This window comes from Pteropus vampyrus, unplaced genomic scaffold (genome assembly GCF_000151845.1).
Source record: "Pteropus vampyrus isolate Shadow unplaced genomic scaffold, Pvam_2.0 Scaffold2, whole genome shotgun sequence".
In the NCBI taxonomy this organism is placed as follows: domain Eukaryota; kingdom Metazoa; phylum Chordata; class Mammalia; order Chiroptera; family Pteropodidae; genus Pteropus; species Pteropus vampyrus.
Window position 1 is genome coordinate 8847626 of NW_011888783.1, and position 23106 is coordinate 8870731.

Here is a 23106-nt window from a genome sequence, read left to right on the forward strand (position 1 = left end):
TATATAACAGATCCTATTAGTAGCTCCATTTAACAAATTAGGCAACAGAGTAACGTTAAATAACATCCAGAAGGGAGGCTGGAATTCCAATCTAGGCAATTTAATTTCAAAGCACGTGCTCTTAGTCAATAATCTAGTTAATACTTATAATTACTACAACAGCAGCTGTACAAGTATGGTCCATATATCCTGGGCTCCCCAAGAACCTCTCATGGGATCAGCCAATTCAAAATTATTTTCATTTTAATTTAAGGTTTCATTTGCCTTTTTTCACTCTCATTCACCCATGAGAGTACATTGTACTTTTCCAGAGGCTACTTGATTTGATTCAATCAATTCAGATTGACTATAAAAGAAGCAGATATGAAAATTCAGTTGTATTTTAAGCCAGACAGTAAGATTTGAAAAAACATAAAATGTCACTCTTCTCATAAAAATCTTTTATCGAAAAGTTATTTTCACTTTAAAAAGGGTTACTTATGTTTATATGAAACATTATTTTTGAATGAATTAATATATATTTTTAAATGTTCTCAATTGTAATTTCTAATGCAGTAAATATCAATAGCTATATACAATCCCAAAGCTCTTTGGCCTTCAGTTTTTCAGAGAAAAACTGTTCTGTAGGACCTTACACATGATTCGCACATGTTTACTAATTTTCTGAAGGCTCTCTGCTCAACACATTCTAACTATATACCTGCCGCCTTGTCTTTTTTTCTTAACTGAGTTGAAAATCACCCAAGTTCTTCCAAAGTGTTTATAGTCAAATGGATCTGTTCAAGTATATTCTTAAGAAATAAAAAAGATACTCTACAGAAGGAGGGGGAAAGTACTGTGGTAAAAGTTTTATGAAAGGCTATATACAATACTGTCCTGATGGTAGATTTACAATGTATATAAAAAACTCTCAAAGGCTATCCAAAATATTTATAACTGCCTTCAACCCAAAATTTCCTATACTATACTTGACCACATTTTGCCCTCAATAAAATACTTTGGTAAATGCTGATCCTGTGTCAAGTGCCTCCTATGTGCCTTATAAATGCATGACTAACACAAAAATTTACAGGGACCAAGCCTATCAAGAAATGAATAATAAAGCTACTATTCAAATACAAAAAGGGTTTCAATTGAGTTTTAACTTTCTATTAATGAATATAGAATGATTCCTCAGAACCATACAAAAAAAAAATAAGTTCTCTTAACAAATAAGCTAATAGTGTGTCACAGTTACTCACAGGGACTACTATTAACCCATACCAAAGGACTGGAGAGTCAATTTACTCACGAGATATAATTATAACACTCAAAAGGTCAAAGAAAAATTTTAAAAGTGAAAAACTAAATAGGTCTCAATAATTTTTTTTTGGAGATTAGTATTTTATTCTAGATCCTCATGTTCCAACTGCTACCGCATTACAAAAGAATAATGCAAATATCTTTAACATATAGGAGGGTGAGAAAGGCAGCACAAAACTTTGCTTTTAGAAGGCAACATGTAATTGTGTCAGGAGCCCAGAACTGGCTTGGCTTGGATGGCAAATAGCAATGCTAGCCCTGGACCAATCATTCACCGTGGCAGAGAGCATCATGTAGCGGGAAAAGTAATATGCTTTGCAGTCAGTTCACGTTGCAGTTCTACTGCTACCACAACTAACAGTGGTTATTGAGCCTCAATTCCAAATATTACAATAAAAAAGAAAGCAAAAACAGTAATAATATTAATGATAATGATTGCCAGCATAAACTGAACAGTTATACATACAGTAGTGCCCTCTTATCCTCAGGGCATACATTCCAAGACCCTCACAGCGGATGCCTAAAACTGTGGGTAATACCAAGCCCTAGTATATTACAGCCATGTGCCATACAACAGCATTTCAGTCGAAAGGCTGCATATATGACGGTGGTCCCGTAACATTATAAAGGAGCTGAAAAATTCCTACTGCCTAGTGATATCATAGCCATTGTAACATCATAGCACAACATATTAGTACTTAAGTGTTCGTGGTGATGCTGGTATACAGTGTGTATAAAGTCTACAGTAGCCTACAGTAATGTCTTAGACCTTCACATTCACTCACCACTTACTCAATGAATCACCCAGAGTAACTCCCAGTACCAAAAGCTCCATTCACAGTAAGTGCCCTATACAAGTGTACTAATTTTTTATCTTTTATAACATATTTTTACTGTATCTTTTCTATGTTTAGATATGTGTAAATACAAAAATACTTACCATTCTGTGACAACTGCCTACAGTATTCAGTATAATAACATGCTGTATGGGTTTGTAGCCTAAGAGCAACAGGCTATATACCACATAGTCCAGCTGTGTAGGAGGCTACACCATCTAGATTTGTATTCTACGATATTCATATGACAAAATCACCTAATGATGCAATTCTTAGAATGTATCCCCATTGTTAAGCAACACATGAGACTGTATGTTTGTTCCTATACATACACACCTAAGATAAAGTTTAATTTATAAATTAGGCACAGTAAGAGATTAACAACGACGACTAATGATAGAACAATTATAACAAAACACAGTAATAAAAGTTATGTAAATGTGGTCTCTCTCAATTTTCTTTTTGTACTGTACTCTTCCTTGTACTTAAAGAAAGTACTCTACAGCTTCTCTTTGGCATATCTGAATTTCCAACATCACTACTCTTGCACTTTTGGGCCATCATTAAGTAATATAAAGGTTACTTGAACACAAACACTACAATACTGCAACAGTCAATCTGATAACCGAGACAGCTAAGAGATTAATGAGCAGGTAGCATACAGAGAGCATAGTGGATACACCGGACAAATGGATGACTCATGTCCTGAGATTCAGAGACAGAGTAGGACGGCTGAGATTTCATCATGCTACTCAGAACAATGTGCAATTTAAAATTTATAAATTGTTTATTTCTGAAATTGTCCATTTAATATTTTTGGACCACGGCTGTATTTAAGTCCTGTAATGCAGGTATATAAGATGGAGGGTTGAACACTGTCTGGATTGCAGAATGTTAGCAATCCAGTTACTGTGGGTAACTGAAACAACAAAACTGCAACTAAGGGGAGACGACAGTATTCATACTGAATTCTAAAAGCAATTCTATGAGAAATAACTACCATAACCATTTTACATGAGGAACATAAAACACAAACATACATAAAATGCCTATCTAACCTAACATAGTTAAGATTAACTGAGAGAGCATGTTTAAGAGGTTCAATAAATGTTAGTTTCTATTTTGAAGCCAGTATCACCCTGACACAAAAACCAGATAATGACACTACAAGAAAAGGAAACGAATGTTCCTGATGAATACAGATGCAAACATTCTCAACAAAATATTAACGAACTAAATTCAACACCACATTAAGATGATCACACACCATGGTCAAGCAGGATTTACCCTTGGAATACAAGAAGGATTCAACATACTCAGCATCAATAAATGTGATGTACCACATTAACAGAATGAAAGATAAAAATCACATGACCATCTCAATAGATGCAGAAAAAAAACATTTGACAAAATACAACATCATTTCATGATAAAAATGCTCAACAACCTGGGTATAGAAGGAACATACCTCAACATGATAAAGGCCACATACAACAAGCCTACATCTAATCATTCTCAAGAGGGAAAGAGTTGAAACATTTTGCTCTAAGATCATTAATAAAAAGGGTGCCTATTCATCACTATTCAACATAGTATTGGAAGTCCTACCCAGAGCAATCATGCAAGAAAAAGAAATAAAAAGCACTCAAAAAGGAAAGAAAGAAGTATAATTGTCTTTGTTTGCACATGACATGATTTTATTTAGAGAACATCCTAATATACTAACAATAAAGTATCTGAAAAGAAAGAAAAAAAAATCCCAATTACGATAACATCAAAAACAATAAATTTAAGGAGGTGAAAGATTTCTATACTGAAAACCACAAGACTCAGATGAAACAAACTGAAAACAGAAACAAATGGAAAAATATCACGTGTTCGTGCATCCGGTGAATTAATATTAAAATATCCATACTTCTTAAAGCCATCTACAAAACCATTAACAAAATGAAAAAACAACCTCTGGAATAGGAGAAAATACTTACAAACCACACATCTGATAAGGGTTAATATCCAAAATAAATAAGGAACTCATACGACTCAATAGCAAAGAAAACAATCCAATTTTAAAAAATGAGCAGAGGAACCGAACAGATATTTTTCCAAAGATGATACAAATGACCAATGGGTACAAAGAAATGGATTCAACATCACTAATCATCCAGGAAATACAAATCAAAATTAAAAATAGAACTACTAGGTGATTCGGCAATCCCACTTCTGGGTATATATCCAAAGAAAATGAAAGCAGAATCTCTAAGAGACAGCAGCACTCCCATGTTCATTATAGCATTATTCACAATAACCAAGATATGAAAACAATCTAAGTGTCCATTAATGAATGAATGTATAAAGAAGATGCAGTACATACATACAATGGATGTTATTCAGCCATGAGATAGAAGGAAATCTTGCCATTTGCAACAATATGGATGAACCCGAAGAACATGATGTTCATGATGTTAAGAGAATGAAATCAGAGAAAAACAATTATTATAAAATCTCACTTATATGTAGAATGTAAAAAACTCAAACTCATAGAAGCAGAGAGCAGAGTGGTGGTTACCAGGGGCTGGGAAATGGGGAATAAAAGATGTTGGCAAAAGGATACAAATTTCCAGTCATTAGATGATTAAGTTCTAGGAATCTAAGCTATAGTATTATCATTAATAACATTGTATTATATCCTTGAAAGCTGCTAATAGATCTTAAATGTTCTCACCACAAAAAAGAAATGGTAAGTAGGTGTTAGCTAACACTATTATCATTTTGCAACATGTGAGTGCATCAAATCAACACATTGTATATCTTAAACAATGTTTTATGTCAATTACGTTTCAATAAACCTGTAATAAAAAATGTTAGTTTCCTTTAGCTATATCCATACATTGACCTGTAACACAAGACTTACCTGTAACTCCAAGGATCAAATGGAACAGTAGGTGGACAAAAACTCAAAAAAGTTAACTGTTTTAACAATAGATAACTTCAACATAAATGATGCACTTGGTACAATTATTCTTTTGCATTAACAGTACAAATATATTCAGAGTCAAGTCTAAAGGACTTGTAGGAATGATGTACGTCTCTTGCCTACAAGCAATACCAAATTAAAACTACACCCTCAACAGGCTCAAAAGTTAAAAATATCAATCAAGTAAAAATTATAATGCAACAATGTGATCCTAACTAAAGAGAAATCACCCAAGGATTTCAAAACTTAAGCTTAACTCTTTAAGTAAACCACACAACGTGAATCCCTTTACTTCATTCAGACTCAAATTTAGAAACCATAATTAATCTAACCAATTGATACAGCCTTTCCAAAAAAATTGTTTCAGATCAGTTCAGATCTATTAGGCTTATTAAAGAATCTATTTAATTCAGAATACTATCTTATACCCTACTAGAAAACAAAAAAAGGTGCTCAAGATTGACTGCTTATTTCAGTTATCAAGTTAATAGGCTAACAATTCATCAGCCAACAAGCTTGAGAAACAAATATTCAAATATTTTTATAAAAGCAATCAAACAATTGATGATATGCAACAATTATTAGCTCTAGAGAAAATAAAGGTATACAGGAAGGAAACAATCCAAGGACTACTACATAGCTCAGTCCTATAGATTTACCTGACTTTTAAAACTGAGTTCATGTTGGTTTTTAAAAAGAGAGAGAATACAAAGTAAATCATTGAAATGAACAGCAAACTCTATGCTATGATACATTTAACAAATATTCAAATGCATTATGCATTTAATGGATAAAACATATTTCTAAAATAAGTCTCATTTAAAATGAAAAACATCCCATTTTGACAAGTGTCTGCTTATCAACTAACTTCCCAACTATCTCTTTAAGAAAAGAGCAGAAGCACATAAAAGATACTCTTAAATACTACAAAGACAAAGCTTTAACACATGAAAGGTAGTAAAAGGCATTTTAGCATAAAATCTGAAGCCAATTCAAATTTTTTTATGTCCTGTATTAACATTAAGAAGGCACAATTTAATTATACAACATCATGTAATAACCTTCAAGCAAGAAATTAAATGAAGGCTCAAAATGAGACAATCATTATGACCTTTAAAAATAAAACAAATCAAAATTAAGTCTCAAATGAATAAGCAATCTAATTTTTGCCCTGTCAACTACTCTGAAAAACATAATTACTTATACATAATCTAAAACTATTTACATAAGTTTAGCATAATTGCCCCCCACCTCGTTAATGTTTAATTGCTCCACTGATTCTACTTCCTTTCAATCAGATTTCTGGTACTCACATGCTATGCTTTATAAGATGAAAATAAACCACATCAAATTGGACTGTAATGTGTCTCCCTTGGTAAATCACAATTCAAACACTCTTCACAAAATTGGATTAAAGTGGAGGGCAAAAGACCTTATTACCCTTTATGAAAATGTCCTCAATTAAAGAACATATTCAATTATTTCACAATAAACCAAATGAAAACAAAAGAGATAAAAGTGGTATATTTTAAACAAATACGTGACATATGAAACAGGGAAAAAAGAGGTTCCTGGCACTGTTGTCACCTTCTATCCATGAAACACAGTAGTATAATGTATAATAAAGAATTTGGCCTCAGCACAAAGAGAGGCCAGCCCTTTGTCAAGTTCCTGAGAGAGAACCTCTAAACGCTAGGAATTTCTCTTGCAACAGGAGTGTTTTTGTCATTCATGGTAGGTTCTCAAGTGCACTAGATAACAAGATGACTAAGAGTGGTCCCTGGATAGTTTATGATAAAAAGGTGACTCATGATGGGGGCAAGTCTCACTGTAGAGACCAACCATGTGATACCAAGAATGGAGCTTTGAGCCACATGATATCATCCCGCCTCTGGGAAGAGTTGGGGACTAGAGATTGAGTTTAGTCCTTGATTAATGATTCAATAAATCATATTTACATAATGAAACCCCAATAAAAACTCTGGACATGAAGGCTCCAATGAACTTCCCTAGTTGGCAACACTGTGTACAGTGCCATCTATCAATGCCAGGAGGGTAACATATCAGGAAAGCTTTGTGTTTTGACCCTTCCAGACTTTGCCCTATGCATTTCTTTCTTTGGCTATAATTTGTATCCTTTTGCTATAATAAAACTATAACCATACTTACTTTCAGCGGGTTCTAGTAAATTACCAACCCTTAGGGTGGACTGGGGAAACCCTGAATTTGCAGAAGTGAGGGTAGCTCTGGGTTACCCCAAATTTGCGGCTGGCATCTGAAGTGAGAGTAATCTTGTGGGGACTGTTTCCTTAGACTTTTCAGTTTAAAAACACATTGTAACCAAAAACATGTTGAACAATGAACACCACAACATGTGATCAAATGTGAACTAAACAATTGTATTCATCTCTAATCCCCTGAAACACCCAATGACAGTCATTCTATAAGGTCTCAGGTCTTGGAGGACACAGAGACTATAAAAGGTATAAAAGAGGTTGCTGGCTGAAATCCAGGAAGACAAGTTTAAAAGTGAGTATAATAAAGGGTGAGATGACAGGCTCCTCCTCATCTTAGGCAGTCAGATGACTGTCACTCACCCATTCCATCCCCAAGAGAACAAGGACTTAAACTCTGAAGAAAAGGAATCTAAATGGCTCAGGACTCAGAGTCCAGTCACAGAAGAGAACTGTAAGGAGACTGATTAAGTGAAAATCTAGATGTTGAAAAGGAGACTTCTCCCTTTCTATATTCAGAATACCAGCTTAGATGTTAAGGGTGAATACTAAAGAATTCCTCTTCGGGAAGATTTAAAATAAAAAAGACCTACATATGCTGAAATCAGATTTTTCCCCAACAAAAATCTAGCTGACTGTCTAATCCCCTCACAGTGAAACCCAATAAGAGACAAACAGCCTCTTTCCACCAATTTTCCCCTTCCTGCCAATGTTGATGCACATACACGCACAGATTCCAAGTAGCTTTTCAGTGCCTCATTCGATAAATATGTCTCCAATAAGAAAGACAGAAGAAGTGGGGAAAAAAATAAAAAATAAGAACTAAAAGAAAACAGACAATATGAGCAGGAACAAAAAGACCAACATCAATCTCACTGGTAAGATATTATGCCCATGAAACATGAACAGGATGCTACATTTTTAGTATATTCAGAAAACAACAAAAAAGGGTTCTTGGAAATTAAAATGACAAAATAAAAAATTACTATAAGAGTTGGAAACAGATTGAGGATAACTCTCAGAAAGTATAATACATATGTAAAAGATAATATAAGGGAGAAAAAGTAGAAAATTAGAAAAGTATACAGTGTTCACAATCAGAAGGAATTCCTTAAAGGGCGAGGGGGGAGAAAGAAAGGAAAAAAAACCAGAGGGAGAACAATTATTAAAAAAATGTAGGGAAGTAACTCAGAACTAAAGGTTTCTTGATTTAAAGGATCCATTAATTAAGTCCCCAGAAAAACAAATGAAAAAAAATCCCACATCAAAGCACATTCATGAAATTGAGAATACTAATCATAGAAAGACCTTAAATTTTCAAAACCAGGCCACATACAAAGACTCAGGAATCATCACTGCAAATGACTTCCAAAGAACACAAGAAGCTAGAAGAAAATGGAAGGATGCCTCCAAGATTCTGATGTAAAACACTATACCTGTCCAAGCTAACAATCCAGTATACAGATAGAAAAAAAAAAAAGTATTTTAGACATGAGGTCTTAAACTTCACTTCTTCCCACACAAGCTTTCTTACAAAATTACTGAAATATGTTCTTCACCAAAATGAGGAAATAAACTAAAAGGAAACATGTTATCTAGGAAAAATAACTCAGCTCTAGAAACTTGCTAAGACAAGTCCCAGGATGATAGTTGGACACTATGCTTAAACAAGAAACAGCCAAAAGAAAGGCTAAGAGAGATGTTCTCAGTTTAAAACAAACGAAAAAATGTGTTTGAAATTATGAGCATTTTAAAAAAGATAGTATGTATCATAGCAACTGTAACAGTTACTTAAAAGGAAGAAGCAAATGACACATAGAAAATTAGACAAATGGGAAAAAAGTGACAATTATTAGCTAAAGAAAAATTAAAATTTTACAGAAGGGATAAATTATAATATTCTACTTGGTTCAGCACTGATAGTGTTTACAGTCATAATAATATAAACACCAACAAAGGAATGAAATTTGATATAATAATGTTCAGATAATGTGAAAGAGATAAGATATAGTATCTTTAATTACCTTAAATATAACAATATTAAAAACTGAAAATCAAGAATTAGGAATATAATCATATATAGCTGAATAATAGCCCTCTAAGATGACTACATCCTAATACCTGGAATCTCATCCCCAGAGCCTTAATCCATGAAACCTTACCTTATATGGCAAGAGAGACTTTGCAGATGTGATTAAGAATCTTGAGATGGGAAGATTATCCAGGACTATTCAACTGGGCCCCCAATATAGCCACTAGTGTCCTCACAAGAAGTAGGAGATAGATTTTACTACAAAGAGGTGATCTGATAATGGAAACAGATTGGAGTAATACACCTTGAAGATCAAAGAAGGGGCCACAACCAAAGAATACAAGTAGCTGCTAGAAGCTGGAAAAAAAATTCTCCCTAGAGCCTATAGAAGGAATAAGTCCTACTAACACTTTGACTTTAACCCAATGAAATTGATTTTGGACTTCTGGCTCCTAGAATTGTAAGAGAATAAATCTGACTTGTTTTAAGCCACTAAATTTGTGGAAACAAGAAACTAATACAGCACTTCATTTGAAATGGAATTTCAAAAGGAATATACCTCTAAGATCTGACCTGGTTAGTTCCGGAGAAATAAAAGTAAAGACCGCTGCATTTCATTATAAGTATTTAAGTACTATTTTCTTAAACTGTCTTGACTAAAATATAAAATATTACCCCTACCAAAACTAAAGACGACCCAATGGTACTGTAGCTATTCTGGAATGAGACTAAGTAAATTTTGGTGACTAATTTTTAAAAGTCAATGTGGTAAGCAGAAAATGGTCCTCCCAAAATCACCATGTCCTAATACCCAGAAGATGTGAATAAGTTACATTACATGGTAAACAGGAATTAAAAAAGATGCAGATAGAATTAAGATTGCTAATTATCTGATCTTAAATAAGATTACCCTGGATTAACCCAGTATATCTGACATAATCACGAGGGTCCTTAAACAAGGAGGGAAAAGAGAGTTGTAAGAAAGACTCAATTGGCCAGTGCAAGCTTTGAAGATGGCAGGGAGCCATGAGCCAAGAATCCTGGGTAGTTATAGAAGTTGGAAAAAGAAAAAAAAAAAGAGGATTCTCCCCTACAGACTCCAGGAAAGAATGCAACCTTACCAATGCCTAGATTTTAGTCCATTAATACTCAATTCAGACTTCAGATCTCCAGAATTTTAAGATAATAAATTTGAGTTGTTTTAAGGCACTAATCTATGATAAATTGTTTCAGTAGCACTAAGAAACTAACATAATCTAGAATAAAGTTGTGTTTATTTTAATTATTATTAAAGAAAAACTATTTCATGACCAGCTGGACACATATCTCCTCTTGTTTGGTGCTGGAATGTCACTGCCTCAAAACACTACATATGTATAATATTAGTTTCCTATGATTACCACAAACTGGGTGGATTAAAATAACAGAAACTTATTCTCTCCCAGTTCTCGAGGCCAGAAGTCCAATCAAGTTTTCAGCAGGGCCAAACACCTGCTGAAAGCACTAAGGGAGAATCCATGCTTGCGTCTTCTAGCTTCTGGTGACCGCTGGCATGTTTTAGTGTTCATTGGCTTGTGGCAACAACACTCCAATCTTTGCTCACATCACTTTCTCCTCTGCATGTCTCTCCTTTCTGTGTCAGATTTCTTTGCCTCTTTCTTATAAGGACACATACTGGATTTAGGGACAATTCACGTAATTACCAGGATTAATTTCCTCCTATTTTGTTAATTATCTACACTCCTTGAGAGCTCTTCCTCTCAAGATCCTTAATCTTATGTTTTGGCCACACAGTAATATTCACAGGTCCTGAGTATTAGGATGTGGGCATATAATTTGGGGGCTACCATTCAACTCACTATCAACTTAGATCCATCAATCTATTCAAGTCAACATTTACTGAGGTCCTAGTTCTGAGACTGGTAAATAATAAAGATCCTAAAGGAATCTCTGTCCTACAGTTCATAATCCAGTAATGGAGAAAGATAAAAGCTGAGCAGTGAGAGCTTTATAGGAGTACATATAAAAAGCAGTTAACCCATATCAGAAAAAGCATCGAGGAAAGTTCTCTCAGATAAAATAGTCCTCCCCGCCCCCTTCCAGGAACATTACCAGAACTCTGAGCTACTAGCATCTACAAAAGCAGCCAAAAATTGCTCTAGTCTAATTATCACACTTAATTAACAATATACTAACACAAATAAGGATTGTAATTCAGTAGATATAATTCGATACCTTTTGAGAAGAGAGCTGATAGATGAAAGAACTTCTCAAGAAAAAAGTTAAGAAAAATTTAAAAGATGATGAAAAGCAGGGAATATTTAAATAGTAGCAGAAGAAAACTGAGGGGTGAGGATGGGGAAGGATAGGGCAAACGTATTTAAAACATTCACTACCGGGTTAATAATATACCATGGTTGAGAAGAGTTTCTGAAATTCTTTAATCCAGATTTCCCACTTTGTCATATGACCAAAGTTTTCCTGCACCAGATATAAGACTCAGGGAGGTTAACATCAGTTACAGAATTTAAAAACAAATTAAAGACATAAGCATAAAAGATCACTCATGTCATTAAATCCCATAATCTCTTTATAAAGACATCAATCTCCAAAAGTTATTTAACACTAAATACAGGAGTTAAAAAAAATGCTCTAAGTGAAAAATCTACATTTTCCCCTTAATTTTTCTCAAGTCAATTTCATTTTCCCATTTCTTGCTTATTACTGGCCATGCAATGGTAGGTCCTCATGCCCATCAGATCTTTTCAAAAATATTCTTTTTCATTTATGCTCCATTAAGACATCCTATACAAAATTCCTTAAAGTCAAAGCAGAAGCAGCAGTGGCCCCCAGTGGCCAATTTATGATAGGTATATTTTCCTATCTTGTATTTTCATATTTGATTTCCAAAATGACAAGAACCTCATAGAAGTTACATTAGACAAAAATAAGTTAACAAAGGGATACTTAATTAACATTAATCCTGTGCTCTTTTACTTAATATCAATAAGAATATCACAATGCATGCTTTTCAGACACCTAAGAGATCCTTGAAAGCATTAAATACATTACTTAACATTTTGTGTTTTTGCATTTTCAAAGTCCCTGGGATCACTTACTGACTCAATTTTAAACAGCTAAATAGTCACTATTAGTAACAGCCACATAACAAAGCACTGTCATCTACCTATTTGAGCAGATTAAGATTGTTAAAACCTGAACTAATTCCCCTAGAACATTCTACCTCAAGTATGTAAGTATGAGACTGAGGTGACAACCTAAGTTTTTCAGTGGACAGAAATATGTAGTAGCAGAAACCCAAAGATATCCACCCAAAGTTTCCGTTACTTAGTTTCATTGATTGGTAATTCAAACACTAATCTAGGTATTTTGTGAAGGGACTTTGTAGGTAGTATTAAGGTTACTAATCAGCTGATCTTAAAATAAGGAATTACCATGGATTACAGGTATCTCCGCTTTTCACAAGTTTGCTATACGCCACTTTGGTTTTTGCTAACTGAAAGAAATCCAAAGAGAAGTTCGCCTTCAAGAAAAATGCAAAAATTGAAAATAGCATCCAGCGTTTCTTTTGCAGCAAGCCCTTACAGAGGCAGCACACACCTGAGCAACAGTGAGAGTTGTATTGCCAAGCTCCTTCCCTGGGAACTATACTTAGCATCTCGGCATCAAACAGCCTTAGTTTTGAACTGTGTCTATGAGCATATGTGCTTTATAGCGATTTATTTTGTGCACATGTTAGCAAGACATGTCCTGAGATACATAAATGCTTCTTCGCTTTAGACCATTTCAGCTTTCGAAAGGTTTCACAGGAACGGAAACCTGTAATTCGTTGGCCCAAATATAATAAAATAAACCCTAACAGCAGCAGATGGCAGAAAAGCCAAATCAAAGAGATCCAACAAAAGGAGGTCAGAGAGATTCAAAGCATGAAAAAGGACTTGTCTGTCATTTGCTGTCTTTGAAGATGGAAGGGGAGCTACAAGCCAAGGAATGAGGGCAGCCTCTAGAAGCTGAGAACAACCTCCAGGTGACAGCCAGCAAAGAAACAGGGACCTCAGGACTACAACCACATGGAACTGAATTCAGCCAACAACCTAAATGAGCTTGAAGTGGTTCATCCCCAGAGCTTCCAGAAAGGAACACAGCCCTGCTGGCACCTGAGCTCTAAAGCAAAGACCAAGCTGTGCCTAGACATATGACCTATAGAAACTCTGATAACAAATTTGTGTTGTTTTAAGCTACTAAGTTTTTGGTAATTTGCTATGGCAGCAATTTACAAGTAATACAGATTTTAGTACCACAAATGCAGAGCTACTGTAACAAATAACTAAATGTGTGGAAGTAGCTTTGGGATCACAGTGGGCAGAGGCTGGAAGAAATTTAAGTAGCATGAGAGAAAAGGCCCAAATAGCCCTGAACAAACTGGAAGTAGAAATCTAGACTTTGAGGACAGTGCCAGTGAGGATTCACAGACTGAAGAAATCTGGATTTGGAGAATAAAAATATCTAATTTGTTACTGGATACTGCTTTTGCTATCCATTCTGACAATCTCTGCCTTTTAACTAGACTGTTTAGTATATTCTGATTTATATAATTGTTGATTTGGTTCATTTTAAATCTACACTCTTGCTATTGTTTCTTTTGTTCCATATTTTTGTTGTTGCTCCTCTTTTCTTCCTGTCCGGCCTTCCTTTATATCTAAACCACCACCATCCCTCACTTGAATTAATGCAGTAGCTTCCTATCTGATCTCTTTGCTTCCACCCTTGCCCTTACCCCAAAGTTTCTTACCACACACAGCAAACCTCCTCCTATTTGTTTTCCACATTTTCCGGGTAAAACCATTTGTTCAATGAGTAGAATATCATAGCTTATCTTTAAATTCAGAAAAGAATCAATAAACAAAGTATTTCCTTTCTTAAAGAAATTACTGATATTTGATAACATCTCCACGTTTGAAATACAAAAGAAAAAATTTTGGCAATTATCAACAAAGGTTTTATATTATCTTTGAAGAGCGAGAACAGTCTTTGGTGTTAAAAGGCATTGCTTACCTATCCCAGGAGTAGTTGTCGTAACTCCAACAAGAGGACTCTGCATTAATGACATGTTTGGCTACATAAAAACAGAAGCATTAAAGAAAAAATGCAAAGTTCTAACAATAACATAAGCATAATAAGTGTTGAAAGGTTTCGTTCGACAGACAACTGAATGTCTACCAAGAACCAGAGATGTCTATAATTAGCCCAAAATCAAAGAGTACTCCTTAACTTTTTTTTTAGGTTGAACAGTACTAATCTAAAATATGCCAGACTCTTAGCATATTATCTGTTTAAAATAAGTTAGGTTGCATTACGTAAAAAGACATTATTTTTAGTAGAAAGTAACAGTGCTATTTGCTTTTAGTTCCTAAGGTACAATATTTGAAATAACAGATAATAGTTCACAAAGAAAAACAGAAATATGGCAAAATTTTATTTTTACATAGACATTTATAAACCATGAAGTACTACAGATTCAAATCAGTCTATACAATATAAGCCAGGGGTTCTCATACCAAACTAAACATCAGATTTACTTACCAATCTTTAGAAAAAATATCTCAGACCAGAATATTCTGGATTTGTTAAGTTACAAAATCACTATCCAAATACAACACAAGCCATACAGGCAATTTTAAATTTTAGAGTAGACACACATATCTGAATTAAATATGGGACTAGCCACATTTCAAGTGCCAAGAACCACACCTGGCTGGTGGCTACCGTCTTTACTGGACAGGTGCAAAGATCTAGAAGTGTTGGAAAGAGAAAGTAATCTGTTTAACACAATTTTGCTTTGCTTGATGAGTAGGCCTAGTATGCCAGGGATATCAAGTCTATAAATAGTCAAAATTTACTGAAAGATGCTTTCTACTATTCTTAAGCTTTCCAACAACTATGTTATATTTGATTTAGGGAAAGCCATAAAACATTTTTCCAAATTAAACAGCAAAAATATCTTTATACAAAGAACTTATCAGTTTAACTGACATACTTTGTTTATATGTCCTAAGTACGACAGTAATAGGAGAGAACACTTGTGACTATAAAAGCACTAAACTTCCTATTTAAAAGAAAAATCCATACCACCTTTCCAGTGACAATCAAGAGTTATCACAATAGTATTAGCATAGCATGGTTGTTACAAACATTAAGCTTTAGATTCAGTACTCTCTGTGTTGAAAGCCTAGCTCTGCTAGACTAGCTGCTGCCTGACTCTTGACAAACTACTTAAGCTGTAAGATCAGGGCCTGTGCACCATAGGAACTTCATAAGTATTAGATACTTTCTTGTAGCAATCAGTCCCATCAAAACAGAGGATCTCTATCTTGCATAATCTATGACTGAAAATAACACCACCAGAACACCTACACCAAGCAAACCTTAACATCACCATCAGAAAACCTAACCTGGAAACATACTAAACTATCAGCTCATAAATATGCATGAGGCAGTGTTTTTCGTAAAATAAGTAAACAGTGAACTTAGCTCTAAAAGGACAGTGGTCTTATATTAATAAAACAATTCCTAAAACAAACACTTCAAATCACTATATAGTGCCCTAGATCTGGATAAAACCCCAAATATTCATTTGTTCTTTCACAGAATTATGTATAAACATTGAACTTTTTAAAGAACTGGAATGACTTAAACCATAATCATTTCTACATATATACATTAAATAGGTTAGGGACATGGACAAGTGAAAAGTCCTAGAATTACTTATATGAGAAAATAATCTGGAGTTTTATTACATTTTTAAGTACATTTCATGGATAAACACAATTTAAGTAGATTCTATGATAAATGTCCTTAATGCATATCCTGTGCAATAAAATTACACTAAAATAGACCTCAGGGAAACACTTCTAATTACTGACCCTCACTGTACAGTAACATAAAAACATGAAATTATTAACAGTGGGTCATGAATGAAGGTATGTGTATCACCTGTCTTCTTGAAGTTAAAGGTGTTGATCCAAGTCCTGGACTGGAAATGTCATCATATATACTTCTAACTGGTGGAGCTCCGCTTTTGTCTTTATGAGCTGGTACAACTGGTTGTGGTGGTGACCCACCTACAATGTATAAAAATACAGTTAGGTGAGAAAACAAAGAAACTTTCCATCTTTCTGGTAAGATTTTTTAAATTTATATTTTTAAAGTACTGACTTAAACTCTTGTCTCCCAGTGCTTCTCAAACTTTAATACATATGAAAGTCACCTGGGGATCTTGTTAAAATTCAGATGATTTAGAATGTGTGGGGTAGAGCCTGAGATTATGAATTTCTAACAAGCTCCTAGTAATGCCAATGCTGGTGATCCATGGACTAAACTCTGAACAAAAGGTTCCAGAATCAGTAAATAGAAATTTTAGTTTTCAGTAAGCTCACATAACTTTTGCTTTCTCCACAAAATGTTTAACATTTCAATACAAAACTTGATCTTATTTCTCACTTGAAAGTAGGTATTAAATAGCTCCAGTGTGCATATATGCATATACTTGAATAAACATAATCCTCTAATCTTGGAGTTTGCCAAGATTAAACAGGCCCCATTCATGTTTTTCACAGTAAAAACGGATTTAAGTACATGATAAAGACATAAGAAAAAGACTAACTTTTAGGGACATAAAGATGTCTTTAGAAGTCATAAAATCAGCAATGCCAAATACTGAAACAGCCCATGCCCAGACTAATGTTTGAGCCTAGACAGTACAGCATAAGCTATTTAGAGCACAGGCTATAGAACAAAACTGACCTGGGCTTTAATCTCCTGCTCTGTCACAAGCAAACTTCAGCAAGTTCTTTATTGCATTTAGCCTGTTTCCTCTTTTGAAAAATAGGGATACTACTACCTATCCCTTAGATAAAAGAATGAAAATAACATATAAAATACTTAGCATACTGCCTGGCTCGTAAGTACTCAATATATGTTAGCTAAAATAATAACATATTTGAAATATATACAAAACAAAAGTCTGTCCAAAATATTTTTAAGCAAATTATTTCAATTATAATTTATAATTCTCGCTGCTTATGTGTATACATACATACATATAAAAAAACGTGGTTTATATAGAATAAACCCTTTAAACCAAATAATACCTTCAAGACAATTAAAGTAATAAGATTTTACATTTAAATATCTACTGAAATAATATTAGCTTACATTGGAATTCCACCACTTTTGTAGCTAATTCTCACTACTCATAGTCAAATCTTTAAAGTTATCTTTTAAAATATTTCTTTGCTAAAGGCATCCTGTAAAAGATACATGTTGCATTTAGGTAACAACATTTTGCGCTGACAACTGCATATTCTCTGTAAAAAAAAAATCTGTAGTCTGTGAAGTCCTTTCACTAAACACACCACAAGTGAGAATCTTAATTCACTCAGACTAGAAATAGAAAACATATTTATAAATTTTCAAATTATACTTCTTTTGACTATTTACTATTATTATATTTAAGATGAATTATTTAAACCAAATTCAAGTTAAACAACCAAATTTCTTCCCCCCGCCAATGCATACACTTTAATATCTCTGAAACAGGGATAATTTACAAAAAGTGGATCTTGGCATTGTATTATATTTAGTGTTTTTCTTTCTTAGTGGTCCTTAAATTAACTGAGTTTTACAATCGATGGCATTTTAGATTGGATGAAATGTAGTACGCATATTTTTAATGAGTGATTTCTTGAAATTATAGTACAGTAGTCCCCTGCTTACCTATGGTTTTGTTATCTGTGGTCTCGGTTACCCCCAGTCTGAAAATGTTAAATGGAAAATTCCCGAAATAACTAACTCGTAAGTTTTAGACTGCACACCGTCCTGAGTAGCATGATGAAATCTCTCATTGTCCAGCCTAGGATTTGAATCATCCCTTTGTCCAGTGTATCTACACTGTATGTACAGTACAATAAGATATTTTGAGAGAGACAGCATTCACATAATTTTATAATATGTTGCTATAATTGTCTATTTTATTGTTATTATCGTTAATCTCTTACTGTACCTAATTTATAAACTTTATCATAGATATGTATGTATAGGAAAAAACAGTACTACTTACATCTCTATTCCAAGAGTCTTAAAATAAAAAATACTTAATTTTTAAATTAATAAATGGGTTGATAAAGGTGAAAGATGCACCATTACTTTTTAAAATTCTAGTACATATACTGACAGTTCTATGAAACTATTTTAAGCTATTTACCTACCTGCAAGCAAAGGTGATCTCATTTCCATTACTCCTACTGAAGGGCCACTAATTGTTCGAGGTTGTGGAGTCACTGGAGCTGGCAAATCCCCCATTAAAAATCCAGGTAGGAACTGGGCATTAACCCCTGGCTTTGGAGATGTGGGTGAACCCAGCATCATTGGTTCAGATCCTAAAAGGAATCAAAAAATAAAATAAAAAACATTAACGTTATAATATCTAACAAAAAGATGCAAGTATCTAGCTTAATGTTGAAAACATAATGCTAAATACAGAACTGGTAAAATTTATTATTTTAAAAACCAATAAAATTGTTCTAGAAAAATATGAGTATTTTGTATTAACAACATTAACTTATTTTTGTTAACATTATTTCACAGGTTCAAGACTCAAGTTATTTTTAAATTAAAAAATTTTAATTTACTATATTAAAAAAATCCCTAATACATACAAGAAAACCTCTTTCCTTTTCTGGGTCAGCTTCTACTATGAAACAACCAAAAACAAGGACAGGGTACACAAGCTACTTACGCAAAGTCTTAGCAAACCAAACACAACAGGTTTAGCTTGCAATATGTCCCATTTTTTTCTTCCCCGCAAAAACTGTAAGTTATTTTTGTAATAAAAGTGTAATCATGCGCACAGAGCACATAAGAAATAATAGTAATGATAGCATCCAAATTAAGAAACATATATAAAAGGCTTGGAAAGTTCATGTTGGGAGTCATTTTTTTTAAGACCATTCATTTAAAGTTAGGAATAATTGATAAAAGTCTGATATAAAATAAATTTTAAAAGAAAACTGGTACTTCGCAATCATTTATTCAAACTTAATCTTCACAATTTACAGGGTTGTTATTATTCCTATTATGAAGATAAGGAAGCTATAACTTAATCTAATTTCAGAGCAAAATGGCACAGTAAAGAGACTATGTATGGACTCTGGAGTCAGAGGCCTGGGTTCAAGTCTCTCAGCAAAACCGGCATAATAGTAGCACCCAGTCATAGAGCTTTGATTAGAACTATAGCAAGTAAAGCACTTAACCCAGTGCCTGATATATAATAGATGTTCAACAAGTATTAGTTATTATTACAATGGTATCTTATAATAGCCAAAACTGAGCGACTAATATATAAATGAAAAATTTTACAATTTCTGCTTATGAAAATTTAATTTTTCAACTATGTAACAAGCTTGAATGTGATTTGTGGCATTCAGAAACATCAAATGTTTTGCATGTTATTTATATCATCTTTATTAATTATTCTTTAACTCTAAAACAGCCTCAAAAATTTGTTTCTTACATTCAAATGCTGTCAATTATTTATTCTTCCTCTTATTTCTTGTTATAGTAGACCTAGATATTAACAATCCAACTATATAAAAAAGAAAAAAGGTAATTTGGAAAAAGATAACGCAAGCAGGAAGAACTATGATTACATTGTAATTACTGTAAAGTGCTAGTTACTACGTTACTATGGTGCCATTATGATTTCCAAAGAATGTACACTAAACTCAAACCAAAAATCTAAACAAAAACATTTTCTCAACAGATATTAAAAACCCATAGCAATAAACAAAGTTTTAGGTACTGTCAAACTACCTTCACTCTCCCATCCACCAAAAGGAAAAAAAAAATGGCAATTATAAAAATAATTAGGTCAAGAAAAGTTCTGATACGTGTGGACATATACTGTGATACAGTAGAAAGCACCAGAATGAGGGCAACAAAGGACTCCTCATCTGTCACTAACCACCCTTCAAGCTAAATTTCACTTAAAGAGTGAATCGTTCAAGTCTGAAAAATAGTAAGTGCAGTGTCTTCTTACTCCACTAGAACTGGTGAAGTAACCCTTAGTTCTAATACACAATTAGGTGCTGGGAAAACGTTTATTCATCACCTAGAATATCTGCATATGTGGGCTTGATTAATATCAGCTAATGTCAGATTTCTGCCCAGGCAATAAACAGGGACGGGTTTATTCATATTTGTAACGCCATGAAATATGCACTCCAAAATGTTTTTGAGTAGAGAACTGGAACTGGAAATGTATAGTTTTCTAATATCTAAAAATAGTACAAAACATACTTAGACCAACATCTGTACTTAAATGTAGCACAGTAATTCCACTTGATATTGTGCATTTAGTTTATGACTAATACTAAAGCAGTTCACGTTACTCTATTCTCAAAAGAAACATTTTGCACAAAACATGGAAAGCATTATATACCCTTCCAATCTAAAAAAGACAAAACCTCATTATACAAGAACATATCACTCTTGCTCTTTTTCTAAAGAGAGCTGCAACCTAATTTTCAAACACGTCTCTAGGATGGTAGACTGTTTTCTGTTAAATTTTCGACGATTCTCGAAGTCCCAGACAAAAAGGAAATCGACACCCCATTAACTTTTTAGATTTCTTTTCAACGACGCCACATTTCAGCAATGCTCCCCATTTCATAACGGGAATGAGTTTTTAAAAATTCATATGTGACTGATTTGAGGAAAACACCTCCTACAATACCTGATCACTTTCCTAAGATGAAGGCGGGGGAAATCGTGCGAACTCCTGGCTTCTTATTAAGGCCAATATCTCGATGGCTGCCATCACCTGGTTAATTAAATGTCGCACGATTCACGCGTCCATTAATAAGATTCCTTCGGCAAAGCTCAGCAGAAGGAATCGAACTGGAACTAGAAGCCCAGGTGACCAAAGAACGGTAGCCTGTAACCGCACCCCGGGGCACCGCCCACCCACGTGTACGCCAGTTAAGCCCCTTCCCACCAATGCTTCCCCAGATCCCCAAACTCAGCACCGCCTCCAGGGCGGTAAGACTGTAGGGCGGTAGGGGGGTGGGGACGGGGGTTCTCAGGTATAGGCAGGTCTGATGAGAAGACGTGTGGGGGCACTAAACGGCTCAGTCAACATTCGATGGCTGTTTCCTCAGCCTCTCCAGGGCCCGCACCTTCCTAGAGCCGCCCTGGAAGCGTCAGGGTAGCGATGACTCGAGCAGGGGGCTGAGTAGGAACTTGAGGATGAGCCAAGGGCTCCCCCTCCGCGACTGAAACTAGCGGATAAGAGCATGATGACAACTGCCTTTCAGTTTTGCCCGCTTCCAGGCCTACGGCGTGGATCACAGTACCAGTGAGGAAAAGCAGCTTTTCACTCACCCAGCGTGGGCGCCTGGGGTTCCACAGCAAAGGCTGCCATCGCGGCTGCAATTACTCTTAGCTCCGGACTTTCTCAATTTTCAAAAATGGCGGAAACTCTCCCCACGGGTAGAAGCGCGCTACCTTATGGGGTTGCGTAACTTCCGGATATGCGCCACGCTTAAGTTGCGGGCGCCGGGGCAGTCATTTTGAAATAGGGCAAACGCCTTTGCGCAGAATCAGCGCAAATCCGAGAAGGATTTCAGTGGGTAGGTGATGAACCTGCTTTAAAACTACAGTTTTGGGAATGCTTTTGTTCACGCTGTGAGCCTCCTAATTTTTTAGTGTTTGAGTTTCATTGAAGCAAAGTTCTTTTGCTCGAGGTTTCATAATTAGTTTAGCGAGTGCTCTGTCACCTGTCAGCTTCTAATGTTACACCTGGTAAAGTTGGCTTGAAGAAACGGTTGATGCCGCTTTCCAATGTCGATCTCAGGGCTTAGTTCGTGAAGCTCCATTCTCAAAGCATATTATCTATCATCTCTATGTCATTTTTTAAAATGTGTTATTTAGGCACAATTTGATATTAAAGCATAACTCATGCTTGCCGTTTTATTATATATTGACTCATACAAAAGATATTAAATATAGGTGGCTAATAAACACTCGTGAACCCATCGCACCGCAGAATCCTATGCGCTCCTCCCTATCTCATCCCGGTTGTCTTCCTCCCCCAACTATACTGCTTTTCTTTAGAGCGTATTCAAAATATCACACACGTTCTATATATGTGTATCCAAAAATAAGTTATTTCGTTTTGCTCACTATAAAAATGAGGTGCTACATGTATATATTCTGGGATGTTTCCGATCTATACCAAACTCATTACTCTCAAAATACCCATCCTCCCTATTTTCTCTGGGATTTCCTGAAATCTCAAATCCAATCAGAATTTTGTAATTGGAGTGAGGCAACAACAATTACAGCATTCAATGACAAGTTCCCAGAGATCAAAATTTAAAACCAGTGATAGATGAATTGACTTTCTTTGCAGATGTATGAGTTCACCTATGTACCCCCAAAATATATCTTCAAGTCCTAGCCTTTAGTACGTTTGAATGTGACCTAATTTGGAAATGGGTCTTTGAAGATATAATTAAGTTCAGATGAGGTCCTAGTGAAGTACCACAAATTTGGAGGTTTAAACCAACACTAATTTAGCTTTTACAGTTCTGAAAGCCAGAAATCTAAAATGAGTCAATGGGGCTAAAATCAAGGTGTCAGCAAGACTGG

General features: G+C 34.7%; 1 protein-coding gene across 2 annotated transcripts in view; it reads right to left on the reverse strand.

Annotated features, from left to right (window-relative positions):
- NUP35 (nucleoporin 35) overlaps nt 1–21951 on the reverse strand; it is a 29739-nt gene extending 7788 nt beyond the window's left edge. The window contains exons 1-4 of one of the 2 annotated variants that reach the window (XM_011356469.2): nt 21191–21404; nt 18666–18836; nt 16393–16520; nt 14455–14515 (exon numbers count right to left, since the gene is read on the reverse strand). In XM_011356469.2, coding sequence (XP_011354771.1) covers nt 14455–14515; nt 16393–16520; nt 18666–18825 — 349 coding nt within the window. In that variant the 5' untranslated portion in view covers nt 18826–18836; nt 21191–21404. Of the gene's footprint in view, nt 1–14454; nt 14516–16392; nt 16521–18665; nt 18837–21190; nt 21405–21837 lie in introns of those variants that run through there. The other variant, XM_011356465.2, reaches the window with a different exon arrangement.
- Between the last annotated feature and the right edge of the window lie 1155 nt (nt 21952–23106).